General features: G+C 45.0%; 1 protein-coding gene across 1 annotated transcript; it reads left to right on the top strand.

Annotated features, from left to right (window-relative positions):
- Window positions 1-1,398: 1,398 nt before the first annotated feature.
- KLHL38 (kelch like family member 38) lies at window positions 1,399-13,577 on the top strand. The gene is made up of 3 exons (XM_032222296.1): window positions 1,399-2,905; window positions 9,216-9,321; window positions 13,396-13,577. Exons 1-3 carry the CDS (start codon window positions 1,556-1,558, stop codon window positions 13,575-13,577), a joined length of 1,638 nt encoding a protein of 545 aa, XP_032078187.1. The 5' UTR covers window positions 1,399-1,555.
- The last annotated feature ends 1,018 nt before the right edge of the window (window positions 13,578-14,595 follow it).

Genomic DNA, 14,595 nt, shown 5'->3' with positions numbered 1-14,595 from the left:
GTGGTGGGGGTGGGGATGTTAAATAGCCTAGAATTTTGAGAAAGTTTCCTCCTTATGAACAATTTTTCTTGGTCTTTCAATAATCCCTGATTATTGAAAGCATTTGAAACGTTAAGAAAAATATTTTTAACTCATTGGGCTATTAGAAGCCTAAAACAGGAATTGAATATCAGGTTTATTTAGCACGAGGAATGTGATACAGATAGTTCTCGACTTACGGCCACACTTGATTGTTAAGCAAAACCACAGTTAAATGAACCACTGATTCATTAGGCACTATTTTGTTGATCCAGCGAGGTAGCTGTTAGGTAACGTATTTTTCAGAGTATAAGACGCACCAAGATTTTGAAGAGGCAAATAAAAAAAACTTTTTGCACTCCACAGACCTCCCAAAAACGCCCTGTTTTTCACAAAAATGGCCTCATTTTTTCTCAAAAAAGGGCATGCATAGCCTTTAGAAGGTGTATAGAGTGCTCCTGGGGTTTGGGGAGGGAAAAACGAGCAAAAGATTCCCATTTTTCACTTGTTTCTGCCCTCCCCAGTCCCCAGGAGCACTCTGCAAGGCTCCTAAAGGCTATGCACGGCCATTTTGGTGAAGGGGGAGAGGTTTGAGGAGGCTAAAAATGCAGTGTATAAGATGCACCCAGATTTTCACCCTCTTTTTTGAGGGAAAAAGGTGCATCTTATACTCCGAAAAATACTGTAAGATTTGCTCCATTTTTATGACCTTTCTTGCCTCAGTTATTAAGCGAATTGCTGCAATTATTCAGTGAGGAACATGGTTGTTAAGTAAATCTGGCTCCCCGATTGCATTTGCTCGTCAGAAGGTCGCAAAAGGGGGATCACGTGACACCTGGAGACTACAAACGTCATAAATATGAGTCAGTTTCCAAGTGTCTTAATTTCAATCACGTGACCATGAGATGATGCTGGAGTGGTCATGAATGTGGAAAACAGCCATAAGTCACTTTTTTCAGTGCCATTGTAATTTTGAACAGTCACTAAATGAACTTAGTTGTTTAGTGTAAGTCAAGGACTACATATATATATATACCTTCTTTGTTGGTGTAAGCAACTGTTTTCTCCATTCTGTAATAGGTAAAGGGTCCCCTCACACATATGTGCTAGTTGTTCCTGACTCTAGGGGACGGTGCTCATCTCCATTTCAAAGCTGAAGAGCCAGCACTGTCCAAAGATGTCTCTGTGGTCATGTGGCCGGCATGACTAAATGCCAAAGGCGCATGGAACACTATTTACCTTCCCATCAAAGGTGGTCCCCATTTTTCTACTTGCATTTGTACATGCTATCGAACTGCTAGGTTGGCAGAAGCTGGGACAAGTAACGGGAGCTCACTCCGTTATGCGGTGCTAGGGATTCGAACTGCCGAACTGCCGACCTTTCTGATCGACAAGCTTAGCGTCTTAGCCACTGAGCCACCATATCCCTTTTCTGTAACAGATGGACAATATTTCAAGGGGACTTTTGCATTGCACCCCAAATAATTTTTGATACTGTCATCCTAAGAATTCTCCTTTGGATTCTCCTGTTTACGTCATGGAAGAAAACTGTCTCCAAGGCCTGCTCTTCAGAGACCAAGATTTCTCGTCGGATCTCCTAAAGCAGCTGAACGTCTTGAGACAAAACAGAATCCTAACCGACGTCCTCCTGTGCACCAACGACGTTGAAATTCCCTGCCACAAGAATGTCCTTGTCTCAAGCAGCCCCTATTTCAAGGCCATGTTCTGTGACAACTTTAAGGAGAGCATCCAGGAAAAAGTCAACCTCCAAGGAATGGACTCCAGCATTCTGCATTCGATTATCCTTTATGTCTACACGGGAGAGATTCTCATGACCCCCGAGAACATCCTGAGTCTCATGGAGACGGCATCCATGCTCCAGTACATGAAACTCTTCGAAGCTTGTTCAGCTTATCTCCAGGATCAGCTGTCTCCAGAAAATTGCCTCAGTCTCAGCAGGCTTTCTGAAATCCTCCATTGTCGGGATCTTAATCAGAAAGCGAAAGAGATGGCTCTGAGGTATTTCCCTGAAGTAGCCACTTCTGAAGATCTGAAAGAACTTTGTGTGTTAGAGTTGATAGACTACCTTGGGAATGACGAGCTTTGCGGAGAGGAGGAACAGGTTTTTGAGGCTATCATGGTCTGGGTAAGGCATGACCTTCAAGCGCGACAAGGCTATATTCAAGACTTGTTCCAAAAGGTGAGGCTTCAGTATGTCCACCCAACCTTCTTCTTCCGCTTCATAGCCAACGATTCCCTCATTCAGTCATCCCCCGCCTGTCAAAATATCCTAGAACTTGCAAATAAGCAGATGTTCTCGCTGTATAGTGTCAGTGCCCCTGACGTCAAACCCTTCTGGCATGTTCCGCGGCGCTATTCATGTCGGGAATTCCTCCTCTTAATCGGCGGTCGCAAAGACAATCAACAAACGACCAGGGACGTCTTGCTGTATGATGAGAAAACAAATCAATGGTTGAGGCTTGCCAAGTATCCAACCCGTCTCTACAAGGCCTCGGCCGTCAGTCTGCACAGTAATGTCTATCTTCTGGGGGGAATTCCTGTAGGTAATGGGAGGAACCAAGTCAGTAACAACGTTTACATCTTCTCTCTCAAACTGAATCAATGGAGGCCAATAGAGCCCATGTTCATGGCACGCTATTCCCATAGAAGTGTGGCCTACAAAAACTATATCTTTGCCATCGGGGGCATCGGCGTGAACCAGGAAATCTTAAATTCCATGGAGAGGTACGACAGCATCTACAACGTTTGGGAAGCCATGGCGAATATTCCCACTGCGACGCTGCATCCTGCTGTATCTGCCAAAGACCAAAGAATCTACCTGTTTGGGGGGGAAGACTTGATGCAAAACCCAGTCAGGCTAATACAGGTAATTCCCATTCTTAATCATCTCACCTGGGTTTTCTCAATTGCATGCTTCCCGCCATGTCTGACCTTTGGCTCAAAGTCTCCGGGCTATTCTCAGGGGTGGGCTTCAAAAATTTCAGCAACGGGTTCTCTGCCTGGTTGCTGGGTGGGCGTGGCCATGGTGGGGCGTGGCCTAGTCGGCCTCCTGCACTATGGCGGGGAGGGGGACGTTTTCGCCTTCCCCAGGCTCTGAAGGCTTTCTTTCAGCCTCTGGAAGGGCAAAAACTTCCTCCCCGGGCTCTGGAGGCCTTCCAGAAGGCCAGTTTTCCCCCCTCCCTGAGCTTCCGTGCGGCCCCTGCACTTAACTTGCATCCAAAACGGGCTGCGTGGAGACTCCTGAGAGGAGCGGAATAGGGTGGGAGAGATGGAAGCCAGGGGTGAGATTTGGAGGTTCTCCAAACTGGCCATAACATTAGCTACGGGTTCCCCCAAACCCGGGCGAACCTGTAGCAGCCCATCCCTGGCTATTCTTATGCTTTGCTAAGAAAATATCCTTAACAGAAAATGGAAAAACCTAGCTGTTATTTTAAGAATCCATTGGGAAGCCATGCAGTGGATAGCCAAACTCATTGGCTAAGCTAAAAGCTCCTGAAAAACCACATAAACATTCCTTTTTATTCATACAGGCAATCATTTTGCTGTTAAGAGCTTAAGCAACAGCCACAACGTCATTTTGCTAAGAGGCCCCACCATTATTTACAATATGCAATCCAGGGTGGTGTAAATATTACAGGATGGACAATGTGTGTATGTGTGTGTTGCATTTGTGGTGATAAATAAATAAAGGGAGACTAGTATAGATCTATTTCAAGCTATTTAGCTCTCATTAGCTAGCCATACCCTTACTGGGATTCGAACCTGGGCAGTTTTTACATGTTAGGCAGTTGTATTAGCCACTAAGCCACAAGCTCTCCTCCCTTATCAGCTGAGCCAAGGAAATAAGTAAGTGTTATGTCAAAGCACCTGGTATGCCTGTTATAGGGTTTCCTGCCTGGAAGGCTCCTAAAGTGGAGCTGAAAGGCAAAAAGCAGTATGCATATTTGGGCATACCAAGTGCTTTGACATATCACACACACACACACACACACACACACACACACACACACACACAATGTAGACAAATCCATTTTTTCAAAGGCTAATTTTGGGAACAATTGCAAATGTGAGTGTGTCTCAGCATTCCAATGTCAATTCAACAAGAGAAGGATTAGTTAGAGTGGTTGCATCCAAGGGCATCTACGGAAGGGAGAAAAAAAATATCAAGATGGTGGCTGCAACTGTGAAATAGGAATCCCGCCCCATCGTTCTTATTGGCTACAACAGCCAAAGAGAGGCTGGTCCTTCGGGGATCAGTAAAATAGGGGTGGGGCTTCAGTCACATGGTTGTGGCCGCCATCTTGACTGTTTAGACCTAACCTACCTTGCCATCCCAACCTGGCTTCCTAAATCCACAATGCAACCATCGTACCAGGTCAAGTGGTTAAAATGCATTCTATTTCATATTTACACACTTCTATGGCTGCAAACTGTTAGAAGATAGCAAAATAAGACCAAATCAATATTTTCCTGCCTGCTTCATGGGCTCATGAGTGCAACAGATCAATACCTTCACCGAGGCCAAGGGTCAAAAACAGGAAATCAGCTCCATGATTTCAACCAGACTGGTAAAAAAAAAAGGGGAGACCAGGTTAGATAAACTTGGTTTGATTCAGAGGTGGGTTGCTGCCGGTACGGCCTGGTACAGCCATACAGGTAGTGGCCGGGCGCAGCTGAGAGCGTACCGGTACGGTGGCTCATTTGGCCCACTCGCCCACGCTCTAGAGCTGTTTTTATGGCAAACAGCAAAGTGTGTGTACGCCAGGGATGGGTTTCAGGCGGTTCGTGGCGGTCCCCGTGAACCAGTTGGTCGGGCGAACCCAGAAGTAAATAACTTCCGGAAACGCCGAAGGTCCACCCGCCCGCCCGCGTTTCTTAGCCGGTTTTGACAAGTTCTGCGCTTCCACGCATGCGCAGGACGCATACAGTGCCTGCATGATCCTCCAGGAGCAGCTGGAGCATCGCACAGGCGCTAGTACGCATGCGTGCACTGCGCGCATGCATGAGGACGCCACCGGCCCCGTTCCAACCGAACCAGTTGGAACGGGGCGAGAAACCCACCCCTGGTGTACGCGCACAGCGTGCGGAAGCCCCAACAAGCAGCTGGTTGTCCCAGGGGCAGTGGATTGTACATGCATGCACAGTGCACATCCAGCACATGCGTCAACAGACTGCAATGTACACGGGTAGCGACAGTAAGAGCAACTCACCACTGCTTTGATTCCTTCTTTCCAAGATTCTGGACTTCCAAGCATAATAAAGATGACCCCATGGTTTTCTCAGATATAATTCGTTATCTGAGCACAGGTTCAAGGTTCAAGGTTCAAGGTTCATTTTATTTATATGCTGCCCTATTCCCAGCGGGACTTAGGGTGGCGCACAAACCCAAAGGAGGGGAAGGGAAACACAAAACCTACAACAAAAAATACAGGGCATTTAAAAACAACCAACAGCCACACGATTCGAGAGGGGAAGGGAACTCATCGACCCCAGGCCTGCCGACACAGCCAGGTTTTAATGGCTTTTCGGAAGGCCTGGAGAGAGATGAGGGTCTGAATCTCTGCGGGGAGCTCGTTCCAAAGGGCCAGAACCGTCACAGAGAAGGCCCTCCCCCGGGTAGTAGCCAGATGACATTGGCTAGTAGACGGAACCCGGAGGAGGCCTAATCTGTGTGATCTAATGCAGTGTTTTTCAACCTTTTTTGTGCAAAGGCACACTTTTTTCATGAAAAAAATCACGAGGCACACCACCATTAGAAAATGTTAAAAAAATTTAACTCTGTGCCTATATTGACTATATATAAAGTAATTCTCCCATGGCACACCTTACACTATGTCACGGCACACTAGTGTGCCACGGCACAGTGGTTGAAAAACACTGATCTAATGGGTCTTTGGGAGGTAATTGGCAGCAGGCGGTCTCTCAAGTACCCAGGTCCAACAGGATTTTTTTCAGCCAATTCAAATTTAGGGTTACATTATATCAGTGGTGAAATTCCTTTTTTTTTTTTACTAACTGGTTCTGTGTGCGTGGCTTGGTGGGCGTGGCAGGGGAAGGATACTGCAAAATCCTCATTCCCTCCCCATTTTGGGGCCAGCCAGAGGTGGTATTTGCCGGTTCTCCAAACTACTCAAAATTTCCACTACCGGTTCTCCAGAACCTGCTGAATTTCACCACTGCATTATATTACTTCACCAGTATTTCAAATTTTAAACTTAGAATTCTCTTAAGCCATCTTTCCTCAGCTTTGTGCCCCTGTGCATTTTATTTTCACGCCTATATCCTTCAGTGGCTATGCTGGCTGGAGATTACAGGAATGGAGGATACGAAAGTGGATGCCCCTTTTATAATATACAGCAATATGTTCAAATATTTGGTTTCAGAAAAAAGCAATTTGCAAACTGTTTCTACACCAGATGTTCTTTTAGTTACGGGTGGTCATTTAAAAAAAAAAAGAACCCTGAAAGTTAGGCAATTCCAGATGTCCATTGCAAGGGTTTTATCAGCATTTGGTGGCTATCATGATTCAGGTTTCAGTTAAATAGCTTGCAAGATACATTAACTGTTGACTTTCCCATTATATTTAATACAACAGCTAACATGGACTAATAGCAATAGCACTTAGACTTATATTATTGCTTTACCACCCCTCTCTAAGCAGTTTGCAGAGTCAGCATATTGCCCTCAACATTTGAGTTCTCATTTTGCCCACCTTGGAAGGATGGAAGGCTGAGTCAATCTTGAGCCTGGTGAGATTTGAACTGTCAAATTGGAGGCAGCCAGCAGTCAGCAGAAGTAGCCTGCAGTACTGCACTCTAACCACTGCGCCACCACTGCATCCTTTACAAGACTTTAAAACAAGCTATGGCATTGTTTTATCGTTTATTTTTTATTTACGCACTGTCTTATGTTTTATCTTGCACCCCCCTTCCCATGAACTGTAAAGCCGCCCTGAGTCCCCTCAGGGAAAAGGGCAGCCTATAAATAACAAATAAATTCTAAATTCTAAAATTCTAAATTCTTTTCATTTCTCAACTGCCAAATGGTATTAAATTGTGTGTGTGCGTGTGCTTGAATCTAATTGACACACAAGAATAGCTGGCCACAGAGACAAATGAGGATGGAGCTGAATATTCAAATGCCATTCAGTTTCTTGTGCATTGAAATGACGGCACACCCCTGTTGTAGTTTCCATCCTGTAAGCTAAAAACAGTATGCTAGTAACTGTCGACTTAACAACCATTTGTTTAGTGACCCAAGTTACAACCGCACTGAAAAGGTGACTTGCAACCAATCCTTGAACTTACAGCTGTCACAGCATCCCTAGATCATGCTGCCAATTACCTCCAACAGACCGATTAGATCCCACAGATTAGGCCTCCTCCGAATTCCATCCACTGGCCAATGCCGACTGGTGACCACCGGAGGAGGGCCTTCTCTGTGGCTGCTCCGGCCCTCTGGAACGAGCTCCCCGTGGAGATTCGGACCCTCACCACCCTCCAGGCTTTCCGCAAAGCCCTTAAAACCTGGCTGTTCCGACAGGCCTGGGGTTGACGAGTTCCTGTCCCCGCTCGAATGGTGTGGCTGTTGAGTGTTTTTAAATTGTGGTATTGTTTTGTCCATGTCTTTTTTTCATTTGTTTCCTTCCCCCCCCACCCGACTTGGGTTGTCAGCTGCCCTGAGTCCCTTCTGGGAATAGGGCGGCATAGAAATATAATAAATTCAATTCAATTCAATTCAATCAGTGATCCAAATTCAGGCACATGGCAATCGGCATGTATGAAAAGTTGCTGCTTGCTGGGGTCATATCATTGCCACTTGCAACTTTCCCTGCTGGCTTCCTACAAGCCAAGTTAATGGGGGAAGCAGATTCACTTAATAGCTGCATAATTCACTTAACAACTGTGGCAAAAAAAGGTCTTACGCAGGGGTGGGATCCTACTGGTTTAACCACCCGTTCACTTATCACTCGCTTCGCGTGCTGCACGCACAGTTTACAAAAAACTCACCTTTTGCATTACTGCTGGTGAGGAAAACAGCTGAGGCTGTTTCAATCCACTCTGCCATGCCGAACACCTGGGCTTCAGAAAAGGAAATATACTGTATTTTTGGAGTATAAGAGGGACATTTTTCCCTCAAAAAAGAGGCTGAAAATCTGGGTGCGTCTTATACACTGAGTACAACATTTTTTTGCCTCTTGAAACCCCTTCACCAAAATGGCCGTGCAGAGCCTTCAGGAGGCTTCCAGAGTGCTCCTGGGGGCTGGGGAGGGCAAAAATGAGTGGAAAATGGGCCATTGTTTGCTCAATTTTGCCCCCCACCCCACAGGAATACTATAAGCCTCCTAAAGCCTACGCATGCCCTTTTTTTGACAAAAAATGGGCCCATTTTCCGCAAAAAAAAAACCAGGCCGTTTTGGGAGGTCTGCAGAGTGCAAAAAACTTTTTTTAATTTGCCTCTTCAAAAACTTGGTGCATCTTATACTCCGGTGCGTCTTATACTCCAAAAAATACGGTAGGTGAGCATAGCGCAGGGGGCGGGCTGACAGGCCCACTTCAAAGTCAAAGCAAACCAGTTCACTCCCAGTTGATAGTCGGAGCTACCGGTTCCCCCGAACCGGTCTAACCAGTAGAATCCCACCCCTGGTCTTAAGGTCTACCATGACTCAATTAACAACTGCCTTGCTTAGCAATGGAAATTCTGGTTCCAGTTGTGGTTATGTCAAGGATTACCTGAATGATAGTAGTTAAGTAATTGAACTAGGACTAGGGAGTTCCATGTTCAAATCAACACCTGGGGATGGAAACTGATTGGTTGGTTTTGGGGCAATCACTCAAGTGAGGTGTAGAATTATATCTGCTAATTTACTTGGATTTCCAGATCCAGATCCAGAATTTAGTGCCTATTTGCCAAATAGGTAAACAATGGTAGCCTATTTGCAAATAAATACTGCATATTTATTGTATGACTATGATAATGCTCTATCACTATTATTGTATGTACATGAAGAGCTTATGCACTGGAGACAAATGCCTTGCGTTTCTAATCCCACTTGGCCAATAAAGAATTCTAACTCTATATCTTCACTTTTTTTAAAAAAAAATGGATTTATTATTAGAGATTTCCTTTTATGTCAAATCCCTCCATTTCATGCCCCTCCGTTTCATATTTTCCAGGTATATCATGTGTCCAGGAACATGTGGTTCCGAATGGAGACCAGGATGGTGAAAAATGTCTGTGCACCAGCGATTTCGATTGGAGACCGGATTTTTATCGTTGGAGGTAACATAAATTGAGAATCGCTGTCATGCAGGTGTCCCAAAATACAGCAATTTCTTTCTGCTTGACGTCATAGTGTAGATTTTCCCCCCCTTACATCTGGAGTGTCTGAATATGTCTTGTGGAGTCTATTACCATAGCAGCCTCGGATGTAATTTATATGAAATTCAATTTATGTTTTCTTCCCTCCCTACAATTTCATGTACTAATACGTCTTAATCCAGCACTCAAAGACTATTTACGATCCTTGATGCAAGCAAATTTTGCATATCTTTATTCAGAATGACCACTGAAAAAGGAAGCAAAACACACGGAGGAAAAAAGTAGAGTAGGTTAGAGGTAATATTTGGACAAAACCTTCAAATAATGTAATTGAAATTTACTATAGATGATATGCAACTTGTATGCAAATTACTATAGACAATATGCAATTTTTTGCTCCATATCTTACTTCTGAAACTTTGATCCAGAGATGGGTTCCTACCGGTTCGCACCAGTTCGATAGAACCGGTTCGTCAAATCTACCAAACCGGTTAGAAGAGGTTCCACCAGTGGACCCGGAAAGCAGGCCACACCTACAGAAGAGGTTGCAAAAAATTTTGAAACCCACCACTGCTTGATCTCATATTTAGATACTGCGAAACCCAACATTTTCTTATAATTTCCAGCCTGGAGATGCTATGAACTAGGTAGCACTCAAAGGAAAATCCTGATCTGGAGGTTAAGGAGAAAAACAAAGGCCAAGTCCAGGAGTTGGTGTGGGATGAGATGAAATTCATCCTACCTTAGACCTCTTCACCCTCCAGTAAATTACTCCTCATTAAGTCCATTGTCTATGCACTTTGTGAAATAAGATTGCAAGTCTTATGACTATATAACATTTGGAGCACTGAAATCTGGAACAATCTGCCTAGCAGCTTAACTTCACTGAGTTAGTAAACAAAAGAGCCATCAAACTGTTTCCTCCAGAAATCCAGTGGTCCTGAGTCCTCTTCTCCCTTCCTTTAATCTGTAGAAAATCCCTGTCTGCAGTATTGATCCTTATCCTGCTACTCTGAAGAACCTGCCAGCTTCAGTCAAGGCCTAAAAACTCAGAAAAAATCAAAATAACAAAGTTGGGTCTTCTACTCCAACTTCCCCCACCCCACTCAAGCAGAAGACTCTACACGAGTGATGGCTAACCTTTTTTGGACCGTGTGCAAAAGCGGGGGGAGTGCAGTGAGGTCGTGCACGGGCATGTCTACATCCATAATGCTATGGATGTGTGCACCCACCCCTTTTGGTGTGCTTTTTCCACCTCCCCAGGCTCCAGAGGCTTTCTAGGAGTCTGGGGAGGGCAAAAACAACCCCCCTGCCCCCCAGAGGCCCTCCAGAGGCTTCAGAAGCTTCCCTGAAACCTCCGGAGTGCAAAAGACCGGCCCTATGAGCAAACTGGAAGTTCAGAAACAAACTTTTGGTTTGCTCGTAGAGCCTTTTTTTGCCCTCTGGAGCCTTCAGGAGGCTTCCCTGAAGGCTCCGGAGGGCGAAAAATAGCCCTACGAGCAAACTGGAAGTCCATTCCCAAAGTTCCGGTTTGCCCATAGGGCCGGTTTTTCGTGCTCCGGAGACTTCAAGGAAGCCTCTGGAGGGCAAAAAAGGGTCTTAAAAGAAGGCTGAAATCAGCTGGCCAGTGCATGCATGCGTGCTGGAGCTGACAAGGCATCGCCTCGCATGCCCTAACAAATGGTTCCACATGCCACAAATGGCTGTCCAATCTCTTCTTTAAAACCTTCAGTGATGGAGCACTCACAACTCCCGAAGGCAAGCTGTTTCACGTTCTCACCGTCAGGAAATTTCTCCTCAGTTCTAGGTTGGATCTTTCTTTGATAAGTCTCCATGTGTTATGTCTTAGCCTGCTTTCAGGTGCTTTGGAAAACTCAACCAAATTCAGCTTTTGAAGAATGTATTCTGGAGATGTAGGGACACACTGTTGTTGGTAGTCTAACTGTATCATGTTTTGGTGTTGTGGTTTTTTTACATTTTGTAGGATCGGCAACACCAACTGTGCAACTACCTTCAAGCAAACCAAATAATTGTTCCTTTCCTGTTTTCCAGAAGTATATCTCAGTGTCCAATTTTGGTGCCACAATTTTTCATTTAGTTCTATACAAGAGAGAGCAGGAAGACCACAATGTGAACACTGGAAGAGATATACAAGAAGGATTGTAAAAAAAAAAAAAAAAACAACCCCAAACCTTGTTCTCTATTTATTCTGAAACTTTGTGCAATGACTCAGCAGACAAGCTTAAGCCACCAGCGTTTTGGTTTATTTAAGGAAAATCACAAACATTTCATCTAATTTCAAACATAATTCATTTTCCTTTAAAGCAAAGAGATTTACTACCGATAAATTTTCAGTTACCGAGTAAGTATGTCATAACATCATCTAGTGGTTCCTGGCTTATCGAGCAAATTGGAACTGGGGGGGGGGGAAATCTCAATAATAACAAACATATTTTTGATATTTTTCAAAAAGCATCTAATATATGACAAGTTTCCCTTGAATAAATCAGATCAAAACAAGACAAGAGTTTATTAACCGCAGCAATGTGACACTTGGCTTGAATTAGATAGAGTTCTTACTATTTACTGCAATTATGTCTGATTCTGTATTAGTTTTGAGCTGATCCAATATATGATAAAGCTTTATAGCTAATAGTATAGAAAGATAATTTTGCAGGTCTGTCTACCAGCTTTAGATTAAATTCAATGGGATATTTTTAGGGGAACACAATGGGGACACTGATTCTTCTTTCCTTGACGCTCATATTTCTGTAAATATTTCATCCATTCCTGTAGCTTTCCAATTTAATGCATACAAGGCATTGCCCTTTCAGATTAAATTAAATTCAATGGGAAAGCTGACTTCAGCTTTCTTTTGAGACTGTTTTTCACCCTCCAGAGGCTTCCCTGAAGCCTCCAAAGCACGAAAAACCAGCCCTAGGGCAAACCAGGAATTCAGGAACGGACTTCGGGTTTGGCTGTAGGGCCATTTTTTACCCTTTGGAGCCCTCAGGGAAGCTTCCTGAAGGTCCCTGAAGGCTCCGGAGGTCGAAAATCAGCCCTTCGGACAAACCCAAAGTCACCATTCCCGAACTTCCGGGTTCCCCATAGGTCTGTTTTTCGCCCTCTGGAGGCTTCAGGGAAGCTTCTGAGGCCTCCAGAGCGCATCAGGGTGGCGGGGAAGGCTGTTTTCGCCCCCCCCCCCAGGCTCCTAGAACTCCTTGAGCCTGGGGAAGGCAAAAAAATGCAGCAAAAGCAGTGGTGGGGGGGGTGTGCGCTGGGGTGGGGTCGCGCGCATAGCATTATGGGTGTGGCACACCGGCTCACAACCCCCCTGTGCTCCCCACGCTTTTGGCACGCCAGCCAAAACAGGTTTACCATCACTGTCCTAGGGATATGTTGGATGTTAACATCTGTGCTATACAGAATTTCAACACCAGCCTGAAAATGGCGAGTTAGACCTCGCCAAAATGTTGCCAAGACAATCTCAATTTTACACCGGAAAAGACCCAAATACAACAAGACCAGCATACCTACACTCGTGAAAATCTACAAATATATATATGTGTTTGTGTGTGGTGTGTGTGTGTGTGTACACACTATACATATACATATACATATACATATACATATACATATACATATACATATACATATACATATACATATACATATACATATACATACATACATACATACATACATACATACATATATATTCTTTGAATTACTTACTATCTGTTCGCTGACCTTCTTTAGCAACCATCTTCTAATCTAGGAGAGAAACTATCTAGAAATAAATAGAAATTTCCTAACAGGTAGAACAATTAATCTGTGGAACAGCTAGCCTCCAGTGCTTCAACAGTGAGGTTATAAGAAGACATTGGACAACTATTTGTCTGAAATGGTATAGGTTCTCTTGCTTGAGCAGGCTGTTGGACTAGAAGACTCCCAAGGTCCCTTCGAACTCTGTTATTCTATTCTGAGTTTGGAGATTTTTGGAAGACTGTCTTTGACTGTCTGTGTTTGTTTCAGAGGTGGGTTCCGGATTCCCTTCCAACCATTACGGTTGGAACGGGCCCGGTGTCATCCTCATGAATGTGCGCAGCGCGCACATGCGTCTTACCACTTCCATGAGCCTCTACAACGCTCCAGCTGCTCAGCGGAGTGTCGCACAAGGGCTGTACGTGCCGTGTGCAGAAGCGGCGAAGACTTAGAGCCGAGGTGGCGCAGTGGTTAGGGTGCAGTACTGCAGGCCACTTCAGCTGACTGTTATCTGCAGTTCAGCGGTTCTGATCTCACCGGCTCATGGTTGACTCAGCCTTCCATCCTTCCGAGGTGGGTGAAATGAGGACCCAGACTGTGGGGGCGATATGCTGACTCTGTAAACCGCTTAGAGAGGGTTGAAAGCCCTATGAAGTGGTGTATAAGTCTAACTGCTATTGCTATAAAAGACCAGTAAGTAGCTCAGGCGGGTGGGTGGGCCCTCCACAGCACCGTACCAGAACGGTATCTGGTGCTCCGGGCAGGCTCCAGTACGCCCTTACTGGGGCGCACCACCTGCAACCCACCACTGGTTTGTTTCATCTTTGATATCATTGTAATCCTGTCTCTTGCTCTTCTGAAATTCTTTGTTAAATTCCTTCCTAAGACTTTTGTTTTTCTTGGCTTCAGCTTCCCTTTTCTTCTCTTGGCAATTTCAGGGCCCTGTTCTGAAATCCAGTTTGTTTTATTCTTTTTCTGATCTTGGGTAGTTACTTTTCACACTAATCCTTAACAATTTATTTGTGTTCCTTCCACAGTTCTTCTGGTTTCCTATCAGTGTGGTTCAGAACCAGTGGTGAGTTAGCAATAGCAATAGCAATAGCAGTTAGACTTATATACCGCTTCATAGGGCTTTCAGCCCTCTCTAAGCGGTTTACAGAGTCAGCATATCACCCCCACAGTCTGGGTCCTCATTTCACCCACCTCAGAAGGATGGAAGGCTGAGTCAACCTTGAGCCGGTGAGATTAGAACCGCTGAACTGCAGATAACAGTCAGCTGAAGTGGCCTGCAGTACTGCACCCTAACCACTGTGCCACCTCAGCTCTAGTTGCTACCGGTTCAGACCAGTTTGGACGAACCTGTAGTAACTTGGCGGCCTGGGTCGCTGGAACGGACTGACACGCCCCCAAACTGGTTCTCCCACACCACTGAAGACACTGCCATCTTGTTTTTTGCTTCTGCACATGCAC

The sequence above is a fragment of the Thamnophis elegans genome, chromosome 8 (genome assembly GCF_009769535.1).
Source record: "Thamnophis elegans isolate rThaEle1 chromosome 8, rThaEle1.pri, whole genome shotgun sequence".
NCBI lineage: Eukaryota > Metazoa > Chordata > Lepidosauria > Squamata > Colubridae > Thamnophis > Thamnophis elegans.
This window is presented reverse-complemented; position numbering and strand designations above follow the sequence as displayed.